Below are 16,250 nucleotides of genomic sequence, written 5' to 3' on the forward strand. Positions count from 1 at the left end.
GATCTGCACATTGCGGTTGCTACAATTAATTACATGTGGCTGTATTTCAGTTTTAACATGAATGAAAAAGAATGTCCTGTGATCCCACAAATTACAGACCACTGTTTTGCATTACTGATGTAATACCACAAATGGGCATATTACACACACACAAAGACTATTCCTTGCACCAAAGTACAGTGAGAAAACAGAGAAGGATCAAATAGCACAGTGTTCAATGCTTCTCAGTGTCTTAGGAACTCCACAAGATGATGAGCTACTGTTAAAGGAGGGACTGATGTTGATGTAGAAAGTGACAAGAAGAGAGTAATGGAGGAGAAAATTAATTCTATTAGGTTATTTCTGCAAAAGCATCCAAGTGCAACTGTTGCAGGAAATGACCCCAGGCAAAGAATAAGCAAAAGTTTCAGGAAAAGGTAAGGGACCGTCAAGACAATTTGATGATGTGGTTTTCACAATCTTAAAGTGAGGAGAAGAAATTAAATTATATTGAAATCTAGCTCCTGAAAGCTGCACAGGACAACTTTTTATGGTGTCATTCTTTTAAAACAGAGAAAAATACAACTCAATGCATAATCATTATTACACCTGCTTCTGTCAAGTCTTGCATAACTGGAGGAGCAGGACTTTCAAAAAGCAATAAAACTATCATGAAAAATCTTCACCTGAATGATGCCAGTTAACCAGAAGGTAGGATGAGATAAGGGGAGGTGTGTGATCTCCTGGGCTCCTCAATGTGCCATTTGTCTCGTATAGCAACACAATACCACATTAGCTGTAGGACAATGAGAATGCGCAGCAGTGACATCAGATGCAAACATGAGAACAAGCTTTTAAAATAAAAACAAGCAAAAAGATGTAAAGGAGGAACAGGAGGGTGAACAGAAGAGGGGTCACAGGAAAGATAGCTGAGTTAACTGGGATCATGTAACAGAAAAACACAAATTCAGCCAGCAGGATTAGGCAGTAGAACTCCCAGTTTGAACTTATTGCTTCTTTTAAAGTTACACAATCTGTCCAAAAGGAGTTGCTGCAGCACAAGCACTCAGTTATCTAGGAAGTTGACAGCAGCAGATTTTGGAAAGGGCATGGAACTTAAGCACAGGATGCTTTAAAATTTCAGCCCATCTGGAGGCACAGGGACACTGAGGGCTAGAGATGTCCCAGCTTAGGTGACTTGCCAAAGTCACACATCCCCTGAGAAGGAGCCAAGGTATGAAGCTTGCCTCCTCCCCCACCAGTCTGTAACCAAGAGAGGATAAAAATTTGAATTTTCTGCTGTGTCAGAGTTGCTCCTCAGTTATGTGCCAGCGGCAGAACCTGAACACTATTTTCTTATGGTTTAGTTCAAGTGTGAATACAATAGCATTGAAATCCCATATAAAAAAATAATCACAGGACATATCAGTTCATTTATGTAAAACCTGTGTGTCTGAAAGTAGAAAAAGTAATCAGGGATTCTAAAGCCGATCTTTTGGAAAGGATTTCATAACCTCCTAAGGCCCCTATCAAGACAACCTCCATCCCTGTCTTCGTAGACCTAATGGGCATTTTCAGCAGTATTACTGCAGGGACCATAAAAGGGGCCACAAGGATGGCAGAGGGCTCACCAACCTGAAAACGATAGAACGTCCCATCATCTTTCAGGGTAAGGACATGGTCTGAGATTGGAAAGACATAGCCCTGTGCAGCAATAAGACTTCCCAAGTGTATTGCTTCCCCTGTGAAAGAGAGAAAAAGAACAAGGATGTGTCAGGTAGATGCACACTGCAGAATCTTCTGCTTTTAGCAGTAGCTCTAATAATGACATGCACTAAGACTCTGTACCCACAGCACAAGCCTTCCAACCAAAGCTGCAAAACAGGACAGTGGAAATCAGCCTTACAATACAGACAAAACACTGCTCAAATGTTTAACCTACTGGTTTTATGTTTACAAAATGTCACACACCAGTTCAGCTCTAGAGTCTGCAACTCAATTTGAAGCACGTTTACCACCACAGGTGACAGCTGACAAGAAGCCTGTTCCATTAGTGAACCCCACTTGCCTCTATCAAATCCAACAAACACCTGCAACACCAGGTCATTAGCAGGTTTACTCATAAAGGCAAATTCTGACACTGAAGCATTGCCATTTGTTAGAGGAAATGGTGCTGAGGTAAAGGGGAGCGCGTATCCAACAACTGCCAGGGCAGCCTTTGCCACCGCAGAGGTACATCCACACAGGTTTTCAACCAATGTCAGCTGTCAAAAGCTGCATCAGCTTTCTCAGAGTTGCAAAATACATGTAAACTGCTCATATACCCCCAGGCAGATAATAGAGCTACTGTCTGCAGCTGAAATTCAGATCTGGGACTTGACTGGACTCAGGAGAAGGGATGTGTGTACAGGGATGCCCTGGATGAATCAACACAACACTGCCTCTTTCTCTGCTGTTACATGATGACAGCAGGCAGCAGAAACAAACTGGGAGCTGAGATGCTGGATCTTTTCCCTTTCCAAAAAAGGAAAAGAAACTTCTGGACCTGCAGATCTGTTTTTCCTTCTTTTCCAATAGTTCTTAACTATGCAACAACAATTTTGGTTTCTCTGAAGAGTGAACTATTTGGACTGGGCCCATACACTGATGACTAGTTATGGCTGATTATCCATTTATCTATCTGTTGTGATAACATAGCAGCCAACATCTGATCTCATGATGGTGTCTTTGTCATCCTTGGCCAGTATATCCTGTCAGTCACAGCTACTTTTCTCCATATATCATGAAAACGTGTCACTGTGCTCACCTGCTTTAAACAGACACATTCATTAACTTCTTTTCTAAGCCAGGTAACAACCTTAAAATCAGTCAGGCTTTCTTAGGTAGCAACAATTTCACAGACAGGCTAAGACTCTTGAAAAGTACTTTGTTTGTTGCAGTATTAGGCATTAAACTTAATTAAGATATTGATTCTTATCTTTCTCACCTCCTTCCCTGCAATGCTTGAGTCAACCTTGTTGTTCTACTGGTATTTTAGACTGCAGCAAAATAGTATCTACTGTCTAAAAGCACACATAGGGCTCCTCCCCAGCTGTGGTCTTACCTGGATCCTCAATGCTGAGGTTCTTCATAAGCCACTGCACAATATCAGCACCTTATTTAAAAAAAAGAAGGGGAAAAGGTGAAGAAAGCATTAAACACTGAGACCACGGCGTTTGGGAGCCCTAGAGAGAGAGAACACCGAGATAGATATAACAAACTGACATATATTTTATTCCATTTTCCTTTTTATGTCCATTCATGGTTCAGAATGTTCTTCCTTCTTTTCTCACACTGTAATTTTATAGTTATTGACTGGTACTAAGTCCCAAGAAGTATTCTGTGTGACAGGAGACTTGATATACTTTATGTCAGATATTACTCTAATGGTCCCATGTAAGTTGTTCTCTTCCAGTTTCTTCTGTCTCACCTCAGCACGCAGGGAGTTATATTTCTGCAAGCATTAAGTAGGAAAGAGATAAAGGTAGTTTATTAGGTTTTCAGGGCCCAGCAAGTAGTATAAAGCTTGTTGCTATCCCATAAACAGCATAAAGATCCTCTGCATCCATACAACAAATCACTGAAGTGGAAAACTTGTTGCTGTTCAGTAGAAGCCAAGGCCTTTTATAAAAATTCAACATGACAGGGCAGCAAAACTTAGCTAAGCCCCATACTCAGAAAGTTAAGCTTAAAATTAAACGTAATTATGTGCACAAGTCAGCTAACATGACTTGTCTAGAGTCAAAGGCACTCAGCAAAGGCACATGGAGGCAATTCAGCAAGTCTATGCCAAGTTATGGCAGCTTCCAGCACAATGTAAAGATGCCATGTCTGCATGCAGACATAACATTAAGTCCTTCTCAGCACAGAATCAATTTTTTGAACAATATTTGCATTTACATACAGTAGGCTAATAGCCCTGGTAATACTTGGTGCTATACTTCATGATGTATCAGTTGAAGACAACATACAAAAAGGAAATTATCAACCTTATGGTTCAGGCTTACTAAACAAACCCCAGAGGATCTTATTTGCATGAAGCACTTCTGAGTTCAGGCATGGTGGGTACTTCAGGAAACAGCATAATCCACACAATGCCTGTTACAGAAAAGCTCTGAAGAACATTTTGCTGTCCACAGGTCCAGAGCATGCCCACACCCCCAACAAACCTTAAACACAACAAAGGCCAGGAATCACAAGCATGATGTGCCACAGAGGAGACAGCAGGAACTGCTAGTGTCCCAGGCTTCTTGCAGTGTCTTCAGGTCTGAGTGACTCTCCCATACAGGTGAAATTCCCACTAGAAATGTGGGCCTTGCCCCACACGGAAGGGGATGCCAGCTGCTGCTCTCCTTGAAAATGTAAGTTGATCCACAACTCCACAAAGAGCACCGGTAAACCCTCTTCAGGCTTCAGTAGGAGCAGAAATATGCTCCTGACCTACCTCCTCCTCCTCGATCCAAAACAAGTGAAGCAACTTGTCCCCTGCAGGCAATCAGGAGAGGTCCTAAAGACCAGGGAAGCATCTGCTTTTGTTTAAATACTGGGCAAACAGATGTGACCAACAAGCAGCAGCTGGGCATTGTCTCCATCTGCCTTGTAGGTATTAACAAACCAGGTGCTGACAGACCAATCTCACAAGCTTATATTCCCAGCTCTACCATCACTTTCCCTATCTCCCAACTCTACCTCAGAGCAATTTAAGTTGCCACTATCCTATCTGGAAAGATATTCCAGAGCCCTTTTTTAGTGTGGGGGTTTTTTTGTTTTGTTTTGGGGTGGGGTTTTTGGTATTTTGATTTTGTTTGGTTGGTCTTGGGGTTTTTTTTAATTGATAGGATTCTTCTTATAACTTCCCAGCCTAAGTTTATTAATATGTAGTTTATATTCATTTGATATTAACCTGTATAAACATTTAACAGAAAGAATTAGTCTTCTTCCTTGATAGCTCCTCCTGTGTTTCTAGAGAAGGCTGACACATCACCTGCCTACCTCCATTTCACTGAACCAACCAAACTCTTGTCATGTCCTCTTAAGATGGTTTGTCCTTCTCCTTCCCTATTCAGCAACTTTTCAAATGTTACTTTGAGTCTTTGCACTGGAACTGCAGGCAGTACATTGCAGAACATCTAATCAATGCCTCTGGTGACGGTGCCAGCACTTTCCTGTCTCTATTGAAACCAGCTTGCCAGGTGCATCCTGAAGCCACATCATTTTTTGTGAATAGTAAATGTATTAAATAAAGAGATGTCTTAGGGGTCCAAAACTACCTGCTAGAAGAAAACACATCTAGTGAACAGTGCTAGCTGAACAGCATATGGGGAAAATGTTCAGAGCCAGTAACTGTTATTTTGACAGGTTCGTTAATAAAATATTGTATTTTATAAACATGGATGTTCCCTTTTGCCTTTGACAAAGTAAAAACATCCTAAAGACAGAAGAAAAGATTTGGGGCTAGAAAATAATTTCAAGACCCAAACTGAAGTGCATCTGTATTGTTAGAAACAAAGCAAAACCTCACAAAATGCTGCCTCAGTTCAAGCTAAACCTGAATCCTCTTTGGTTTTTCTGTTCATCCCTTGAACTAAAAAGTCCACGGTTTCTCTTGATTTTGGTCTCAGATTACGGGCTTACAGGATCTTATCACCAAATGACATGAAAACTGGTATCTGAAAATCATCTGGAGTAGTGCCTTAGTTCGCTGAAGGGAGGTGAAGTACATTCTGCACAGTCCTTTACTGAGTATATACAGGAATATTTAATGCAAGATTAAGTCCCACTCAAATTAAAAAAAAAAACACACAAACACAAAACCAAACTAACCTAACAAACAAAACCACACAAACACACAACAAGAAAACAACAAAAAAACCCACAACAAAAACAAACAGAAAAAATCTAACCAACCAAATGAACAAAACAAAAAAAATACCACAGCTCTATGCCTGTTTTGAGGAATCTATTCAGTTTTCACTGAACAACAAAAAATCAAAGCAATGACGAAAGTTCCCCAGTCTTTCTTCCCCCTACTATTAAGATTTAAAAGTAAGGTTTAAAGGTGAAAATAAACTGAAGGCACCAACTCAGTCACAACTCCTGTGATCAGCCACTCTGGAATATAAGCAGGACTTGAGATCAGGGATTTTAATTTCTCTCTGTTAAAAACATGAAGTAATCCCTGAATATTGCCAAGAGCTTGGAAGATTTTATAGCAGTTCTCCAGTTGTCCTGAGGCAAACAGATTATCTTTCTGCTGAGTTTGCTGAACCATTATTTATCACCTGCCAAGACTGATTACTCATCCTCGGGACAATGACAAGTCTTTCCTTCCTCTGTTAATTACTGTCATCATTAATAACCGTGTCACTAATTAATATTCAATCATAATGAAAATTCTCTACTGCCATCTCCCACAACACCCTCAATTTTTAGGGTTACCCTCATACATTGGCTTTTTCTCTGCTTGCAGCTGTTTGAATCACTGCAACCTGCTTTTGCCCACCTAGAAACACTTCTTATGCCCTCCCTCAAATGAGAAAACTCACATTTATCCATTTAACACATAGTGAAGTCTGAGTGAAGCCTTTACAAGACCCTGTCTCACCAAGACAGAGATTCCTTTATCTGTAAGTTTTCCAGAAAACTTCCAACTTAACCTCTCCTGTAGGTTAAGCCTGACAGACGGTCCTCACATAGCTCACCTTCCTCAAAAGGTCTTTTCTGGCAGATTTTTAAATTCTGCATTTCACAAGAGCTTTCAGACAACACCCGTGGGAAACCCTTGACCCTGACATGTTTCCACTGAACACTAACAGGGCATTTGAGATCTTCTGGAAACAAATATTTGGACTTGTTTTCGTAATAGAAAGTGTTGCTGAATCCAGGTAGAAAAATGGCTCCCATCTCCTCTGTGCTCCTCTTCATACTTTTACATTTCCCCTGAGTCAGGAGCTTAGTTCAAGGACAGTCAACAACCTGTGAACATCTATTTCCTCCTCCCCTATAATAAAATACATCTTTTTGCTTTTGGTTCATCTTTGAAGCTGAAGTAGATAAAGTTGCTTAATATCAACAGAATAGTTGTATTTCTGTGCTCAGACAGATTCATCATGACCATTTATCCAACCACCCGGTTTAAAGGTAGACTAGCAGTTTTATATTTCTTGCTATTTTCTCCATTTTCTGTTTTGCCTCAGTGATCCCAGTTAGTGTTCTCAGGAGGCCATTGCCTGTCAACATGAGTGGCCAAATGAGTGGCCAGCCATGAAAGTATAAATTAAAGGAAAAGTTCACAAGGTGTAAGGGCACTGGCAAGATGCATTTAATGAGGTGAGTCACTACCACTGTATTTGATACCTTTTCTACTCAACCTAAGTTGTTCTGTCTCTTCAAGAAAATCCAGGACTTGCTTGGAAAATGTAGAACCCATCTTCTATGCGCCATATGAAATGGCAGAGGTGGGCAGAATGCCCTACTTTCCTCCAGCAGTTTCTAAAGATCTGCTGCCTGGAGTGGAGACTGTGGTGCTGGTGTTCTAGGCAAAGGAGCCAGAATCACCAACATCTGCTTGTTGTCCACTGGACTCGGCATGTCCTTGACAAGGCATACGTATGTACATGCATAACATGTATGTATAAAAATTAAAAATACAAGAGTATTTCTGAAACTTCAGTAAACATGTACATCTTTGTGATTTTTTTTTAGGCCTGATAAAACAAATGCACTTTTTTTACTGAGTGACCTGAGGTGGCAGAGCTGATAAGTGCTCCTGAGTGGAACTCCACAGTATTTTGACATGGGATGTTTCTTGTTACCCAGGCACAGCATCAGTGACCAACAATTAAAGTCTGTCCTCTGTCCTCATGGAAGTTGCTGAGCTGAGCCCTTATCACTGGATGCTACCCAGCAACTGCAGCCGATGCGGTGGGGTGCTCTGGATTTCAGATAGCTACACAGCCTCACACCTCACTGGCAAATACTAACACTAAAGACAGTGAGGTCTTAAAACCAGTAAAAAATACTGTCTGATCAGGTTATGAAATAATTTGTGATATATATCTGCCCCTGTAGACATGTATAAGACTGGTTGGTTACTTCCTGCCTTTTCCCCTTTTCTGGGGTTGCTGTAACCCTAACAGTCTCTGAACATATTTTAATTATTTTTAAAAAAATTATTAGATATTTTTGCATAATAACAATGGTCTTCATTTTACAATAGGAATATGAAAAAAGTAAAATGTTCAGCTTCTTCCTGTCACACCCTGTGACACACTCTATGGGCAAACAAGATGCATGCCTGGCTTCTGTTGTCAGTCATTTCCAGACTTGAGGTTCAGACACTATTTTGATGAAAAGGCAAAAATGTGCTCACCTTCCTGTCACTTCATTCTTGAAAACAGATGAACCCATTTTAGCACTAAGTTTTCCAAACAATTTGCTCCTGAACTCAGCCCAATCTTAAAATTTTCTATCAGAAAACCAAGTCTGAAAAAAAAAAAAAAAATCATAAGCCATCAGAATGACTTACAAGAATATCTGCATTGGTGTAGGAGCAGCCACTCAAGCTGCTGTCTAACCCAGCCAATCAAGGCAATCATAGTATTAAATGGAAACAATGTGTTTTGTTCCCCTCCAAACAACTCTGGGTTCTTGGTAAACCTAGGACAAAAAGGTTGATTGATTATCCACACTTTTACCACCAAACTTAAAAAAATAAACAAATGAACATCATCCATGGTAAAGGGCAAAATTATTTAATACAAAATTTCTCAAGGCCTCCAGCACTTCTTGCTACTATTTTTCCTAAGCAGAGCCCCCCACTGACTCCCACAGTGATTTAAGCTGGGATTACTTCCTGCTCACAGAGGGAATTTAATGCAAAGCAGCAATTTTTATGGTAGAGGAAAATAAATAAATAAATAAATAAATAACTTAGGTCTCTCCCTAGAACTTTGTTACAAGTATTGAGGAAGCACTTTTAGAATTTGCCTACAATAATCACATAAATAAATACCAATGCTGACTGAAAAAAAACCGCCTCGGCAGTTGACTCAGAAAATGACTCTTCCATCAGCATGTGGTAATTGCACCACTCAGTGTCAGCAAGGAGCATCATCAAAGCTACAACAGCTTAGAGCTCCTAGCAGTAGCAATTTTCCTTTATGTTGTATTCACTTTAAATCTTGTTGATGAATTATTAACACTCATTAGCAGAAGGAGTGTTACCCCTTTTAGATCAAAGAAGCTGAAGTTTCTGAGGAGTTTTTTTGTTTATTGTAACTTTTGAGTGCTTGCATTTACAATTTACTTTTCTTGTAAGAAAAAATCTGAAAACACAATACTTTGTGTGAAGTAAGAATGGTGCTTGGTGGGAAGGTGAAAAACACCACATGGAGCTAAGTTGCAGGTGAACATTCCAGGATGATAAATCAATGGCCAGGACAGAATATTTGTAAATTTAATGTGTTCAAAATCTCTGATCTTCTGCCTTTTCCTGACAACAGTGTGGGTTATTTATCACAGTGTTTGGGCTGACAGGACATGACAACTGTTTCTTCATCCCTCCTTGGTCTCCTTTGCTGTTACCTACAGAAAGCTGCTCAGTGTGTTTGACCATTTATATCTAATGTTGGTATTTCAGAGATGAGTCCCACATCAATAATAATAATTGGGTTTTTTGTTTGGGTCCTTGTGAATGTAGGAAGCACTCTGTACCTCTGTTGCACAAGTGTCCATATCTGTGTAAACAAAACCTACTAAAATGAAAAACTCTGATGTTGGACTTGTGCACTTCTTTGTCCCTGACACCAGGCCCTGAAGCAAAATTAACAGCAAGTCTATTAATAAATTCTTTCACAAATGGGAGCCATAACCCAGACTCACAGCTGCACTGCAAGGTGTTGACAGGCACTTGTGGTGTTGGGAGAGTGACAGAAGATAACCTTCCAAGGAGAGAGAAAATGCCACAGGCTCCTGTAAGTCACCATGGAGAAAAATGATGAGCAGCTTAGGGAATCAATTCATGGAATGAGACCAGGGAGAGGGCAACACAGCGGAGTGGCAGAGCTGCCTGTGTGCTCTAACTAGGAATTAAACAGGACTTTCTAGCAACCACATGCTAATACACTCAGCAACAGCTTACAAAGTAATGGGCTGCAAACTCACAGTTTAACCATCAGCACTGCAGGGTACATTTGATCTTTGTCTCCAATATGTGTTTTACATGTAACACATACAATCTCTTCTGCCTGCATTTTAGACAGATGTGAAAGATGAAAGACAGAGATTTGGATCTACAAAATCCCTCTGTACTTTCACCCTGCTAATAGCTCCCTCTTCTGAACTGCTGTTTGGAGGGACCTTCTCATCATATTGGTCAGGCTACCAAAACACATGTACCCTCTACAATGCAGACCTGTAGAGGCAGATTTGCACTAGACAGGAATCAATAATTGATCAGACATGACTGCACGGAGCTCTGTGTAGGCTAATTTACCCAGGTAGCAAAGATAGATTAGACTGTAAGCTCTTGGAGATAGCACAGCCAGACTGCTTCTGTTGCAATGCTGCCCATCTAAAAATAGTTCAGGTAGCTTTACATAGCTTGAATACAAGTAACAGAAGACATACCTGAAGACAATCTGCTGGCTTGCACTACCCTCCATTCAACAACACTTAAAAGCAGGCAGTCAGTGCTGAGGAGCAGAAGAATGCCACTAGCTGAGAGCCCTGGATTTAAAACTATTGCTCTATAGTGGTATTAGTAATGCTGAGTCAGCAAACATCTTAATAGAGGCACAGTTAATCCCAGTGAAAGAGGTTTGCCAGGACAGCTTAAACCAGGTCCTCAACTGTAAAAAAAGCGGTAACAGCAAAAGGTCTTTTTCCAGTTGACCTGCAACAACATAAAGTGCTTGGTGCTTCATCAGCTTCAGCCTTGTTCTCACTCCACTTCCACAGAGCCGTGTCACGCCCGCCCAACGCTCAGCAACTTTGACTGCTTGCACACCAGCATTTGCTCACACCAAGATACACCAGGCAGTATTAATACTGCAGGAGCAGCCACACTGATTTACCTGTGCTAAACATCCCTCGCCTGACTTGGAAAACCTGAGCTGCTATCAGGTCTGTGCTTGCTACAGATAAGCCTGGCAACAATAAACAGGCTGACAGACCCAAACACACACACCCTCCAGAACCCAGAATATACCACAACCCCAGGGCAATTCCCCTTGCTATTGTTTCACTTGGCTAAAATTTGGTCTGCTCTAAATTAGAAATACACCGTGTGACCTCTCCTCAAATGCAACTCTGAAGAAACTACTTTCACTACAACTATGGGAGGAAACTGCAAAACAACTAAAAAAATAACAATTCCGCTCTCTGCGTTATTCAGACCTGTACCTGTTCCTCCTGTAACTCCCACAGAGGATGAGCACATTGCCTTAAGAGCCATTATAGATGCATACAAGAGCCACCCAGCAGCAACAGCATTTCATAGTAGGATCAGAAGTTACCTCCTTTTATAAATCGGTAAGAACTGTGGATGTCTCAAGATGTACCTTTACACCTCCAATTGATCATAAATTTACAGTTGCTTTTAAGGCTGCTCTTTCCTTTGCATTACTCACACTACTGAAGTGGCTCATGTAGCTTAGCCTTTTGGCTCTCTGCCATATACTACTGTTTAGATGCTGTTCCTCACACTATCAAAATGATTCAGCAACAAAACAGCAAGGGAAGCAACTCCAAGCACTGCTGGAATCAGGGCTTCTGAAGATTCTCATGCCAGATCTTGTTAGGGCTGAAGCATTTTCACAACTACGCAATTCAAGTGCACAGCCTTTAAATCAAAGGCTATCTTTCTGTCATTTCCATCATGTATTAGTGGTTTTAACAGCAAATCTTTTCCAGGAAAGAGGAAGATCGATAAAATGTAGAAGGCAACTTGTGTATTTCAGCATGTGACTATCAGGTCACTTCACACTGTGTCCTCATTTACAAAGTGGGTTTCTATGGTCACATCAAGGTCCTCCTTGCCCTCACCAGTGTTACAATAGTTTCCCTGCAAAGGCATAAATGTCACTGACTGGTACAAGAAAGTAAAGTGCTCTGAAAGCTGCATTTTAATGATTTTGGAAAATATTTATTTACTAGGAGATCCGAGCCTGTAGTCCTCACCTATGCTGGATTCCTATGAATCTCCACAGTAATTCTGTTTGTAGAAGCACTCAGTTTTTAAACTCCTAAAGAGCTCTGGCCACCACAGATCACTCTTTCACAACAACATACTTTTCCATGTTAACTACAGCAACATTACTCTCTGTGCTCTCTATTAAAGATTAGGTTAATTAGTATACTCAAGTTCTATAAGAAACCAACTTCATCCTGACATGTTGCTACTCTTTTCCCTTTTATTCTTCAGGAAAGATCAAGCACCACACTCAATGCCTGTGGTTATGCAGTAACAGTCACATTACCTGGAAAATGAAATAACCTGACATCTGTAGGTCTTTCCCCTCCAGGAGTTCATTGTTCTGAAAATGAAATAATTGGTATTATACAGCATTTCCCCTGCTTTCCCTCCAAGGCCTTTCAATCACATATAACACAGGGTGCATTGGAGTGCGGTTGGCCTCACTGGAGTGCTGTACTGGTGCAACAGTGAATCAGGGACAATTCTCCAGCAGGATTCAGGCTGCACAGATAATTCCTCTTAGCCAAGAGTAATGTCAGATGAATTATGATCATACAGCAATTGCTGACAACTTACTTATGCCTGCTAAACAGAGAGCAGTATTGGCGCTAACATTAGAGGCTGTATTTTAAACAGGGCTCCTTAAACCATGTGTTAAACATGCTGATACTGGCAAGCAGCAACTGATTTTGCTGGAAACAGCTTGCTATTGCATTTCAAATTTGGGCAGAGACATGTATCAGCGGGAATTTTAAATGTGTAGAACAATTTTATGTTAACGGTGAAAAAAATCAATAAGCACAATCTGTTAGTATTCATAATTAACAAGTTCAAAACAGGTAAATTATTTGTTCTTTCTTACATTTGAGGGATTTCACAGGGCTGCACACAATAGAAGCAGTAAAAACAACAATCAACTTTTCTTAAATACCTGTATTTTAAAATTGCTTTTCCTGCCTGCTAAATCCTTCAAGTTTATTTTACAAAATAACCTTCGCCAGTCAGCAGCATTTTGAAAAGCTGAAAGCTGCATTAAACAAGTACCATTCAGTCTAAATAATTGAATCTATTGTCAAAACACTATGTAGCTTTACGGCAAAATATCTATGAATTCTAGAAGGCATTTTTGTTTCCATACTAAGACAGAGGGAATTTAGTAAAATATTTTTCCTTTCTCTCTTTTTATTTTTTTTTTCTCCTCCAAGAATTTGAAGAACAACATTTTATTTAATTCCTTTCTGTGTAAGTATGGGTTTGGACTTGGAACAGCTGACAGGCTGCTCCGACACAGCAATGATTTCAGACAGTGACAGGCCTTGAACATGGGATGGGTTCAGAGCAGATACATCTGCCTATTTGGTTGTTGTCCAAGCACGGGCACAAAGTGCATCCTTCATAAATCCATTCATCATGGAGTGAGCATCAGCCCTCTTTAAAGTACCTTTTTCGCTTCAGAGAGTTTCATGGTGCAATACCCAACAGCAGTGGGACAAACCAGACAGTGGTGCTGCTTTCCTATTTCCATCCAACAATGCCTCGGTCTGAGGCTCAGCAGACTCATACTCTTCTTTCTGGAAACCTCACCAGGGTAAGGATAAGTTGTTGATGGTCACTGCTGACTCTTGCCAAACCCCAGTCTGGTAAAGCAGTGCCACCCAGCACCTCAGCCACTTCATGCACCCTAAACTCAGCCCTGTCCTGGTGAGCGCAGTGGGAACAGCCTTGGACCTCACAAAATTTCTTGGCAAATTTTCAGAAAACAGCCTCATAATGCAGAAAAAAAATTATCTTCAGAGAACAGAGTTTCACAAGGGACTAGAGAAACTAGAAGTATGTAAATACTTAAAAAAAAATCTTCCCGTGAATACTAAAATAATAATTAGAAACAGCAAAAACATTTGTGCTTACAAGACCTTGTATTTGCTTTCTAGTAATAATACCCCTCTCACATTTCTACTGCAATATCCTCTGGTCCCTGCCTTGGAATTCCATCGTGGCAGCAAGCTGACCGACAGGGATGTCACAGCAACTGTTACGTTCCAGCCAGAAGTGACAGAAAGCCAAGGCTGGGTTTGTATGTGAGAGCCTATCAGCTGGAAACTGACAGTTCTGGGCACTGACCACAGAACAGGGACCACACCACATGGATTTGATGGCAAATGAATGCTTGTTAAAATAAAACAAATATTTCCTGGAATTACAAACATTCTTCAAATACTTTCAGATCACATTCTCATTTGAAACACATATTGCTCCTTCCCTCGTTTGACCTTTCGCCCCTCCTCCCTCCTCCTTGCCTCAAACGTTGAGCTCACCCAGCATCAGCTCCGACACAAAGCCTGACACAGCACGGCGCTCCGGCCGCCCGCCCGCCGGCTGGGACGCGGCTGCTGCCGGCAGGGGCTCGGCGGGCGGCAGGGCGGGCAGGCAGGGCAAGGCAGGGCAGGCACGGCAAGCGGGCAAGGCAGGGCAGGCAGGGCAAGCGGGCAGGCAGGGCAGGCAGGGCAAGGCAGGGCAGGCAGGGCAAGCGGGCAGGCAGGGCAAGCGGGCAAGGCAGGGTGGGCAGGGCGGGCAGGGCAAGGCAGGGCAGGCAGAGCAAGGCAGGGCAGGCAGGGCAAGCGGGCAGGCAGGGCAGGCAGGGCAAGGCAGGGCAGGCAGGGCAAGCGGGCAGGCAGGGCAAGCGGGCAAGGCAGGGTGGGCAGGGCGGGCAGGGCAAGGCAGGGCAGGCAGAGCAAGGCAGGGCAGGCAGGGCAAGCGGGCAAGGCAGGCAGGGCGGGCAGGGCGGGCAGGGCAAGCGGGCAGGCGCCTCGCGCGGCCGGGAGGTGGCGGTGTTGCCCACGGAATCATTTCATAGACAAGACTTTTCAGATCATCGAGTCCAACAGTTAACCCAGCACAGCCAAGTCCACCGCTAAGCCAGGTCCCTAAGCACCACATCTGCACGTCTTTTAAATACCTACGCTGACTCCACCACTTCTCTGGCAGCTTGCCCAACCCTTTCAGTAAGAAATATTTTCCTAATATCCTATAATAGGGTATAGGAACAGATATAGGAACATATATCCTAATATACAGGACTAGGAAGCAGCACACCCCTTGCTCCTGCCTGGCCAGGTATGGGTGGCACTCCCACGGTCACCATCCCTCCTCTGGGCACAGCCCAGCATCCTTCCAGAGGCCCTGACCTGCCCCATGCCAGCTTACAGGACTCTGCAAGAGGCAAGGCTCCTGCCAAATGAGATGGCATCTGCACCTATTTGAAAGCACTGCTCATGATCTGAAGATGTAACTAATTTTGCAGATAATGACATTAAACACAGACTCTAGGTGGAGAGGAGCAAGCACAATCCTCTCCCCTCCCCAGGTGAAACATGGGAGAGAGCGGGACGCCATCTGAGTTGCAGTCAGTCACAGGGTAAAAGAGCGGCAAGATGAAAAGGCCCCAGGAAATTAACACACAGAATTACAACATCATGGTAAAATACATCAAGTCACACCATCAGGTTGTATCTGAGAACAAGCATGGAAAGGTGAAGGGAGAAAAGGCATGGCTGGTCACTATTTACAGCTGTGGTATATCACAAGTCCAGCAGATTGAGTGCACATAAGTGGTCCAAATGCTACTCTGAAATATTTGAACACACTTCCCACTGAAGTGGACAAGAGTCCCCACATTTACCTGAATGTGAGTCAGAAATGTAAAAGATAACAGTCCTTTTCTGCTACTCATTGTATCTGGACTTCACCTAGTGCACTGGAACCTGGCATCAGGAATGTCCAAGCTTTGGTTCTCGCGTGTTGCTGTACTCTTTGGAAGCAGTTATATACGATATAATGTTCTTGCAGGTCAATTATATGGCTGAAAAAAAGTCTAATAATTCAGGTGTCTCTCAGCAGCATTGTAAAGATTAATTAATTGATGTTTACCCAGCAATTTAAAAACATAAAACACTATACAAATTCATAGATTGTTGAATGTTAATCCTAATTCCTGCCAACTGGACTTCACCAGGCCTATTCTCCCATACAGAGTCCC

General features: G+C 42.1%; 1 protein-coding gene across 8 annotated transcripts in view; it reads right to left on the minus strand.

Annotated features, from left to right (window-relative positions):
• The window catches only part of RGS6 (regulator of G protein signaling 6), a 270,371-nt gene that overhangs the window by 67,202 nt on the left and 186,919 nt on the right, over positions 1-16,250 (minus strand). For all 8 annotated transcript variants that reach the window (XM_051620985.1, XM_051620989.1, XM_051620986.1 and 5 more), the window contains 2 exons: positions 3,083-3,133; positions 1,615-1,721 (listed from right to left, as the gene is read on the minus strand). In XM_051620985.1, coding sequence (XP_051476945.1) covers positions 1,615-1,721; positions 3,083-3,133 — 158 coding nt within the window. The remainder of the gene's footprint in view (positions 1-1,614; positions 1,722-3,082; positions 3,134-16,250) is intronic.

Source organism: Apus apus, chromosome 5, assembly GCF_020740795.1.
Source record: "Apus apus isolate bApuApu2 chromosome 5, bApuApu2.pri.cur, whole genome shotgun sequence".
NCBI lineage: Eukaryota > Metazoa > Chordata > Aves > Apodiformes > Apodidae > Apus > Apus apus.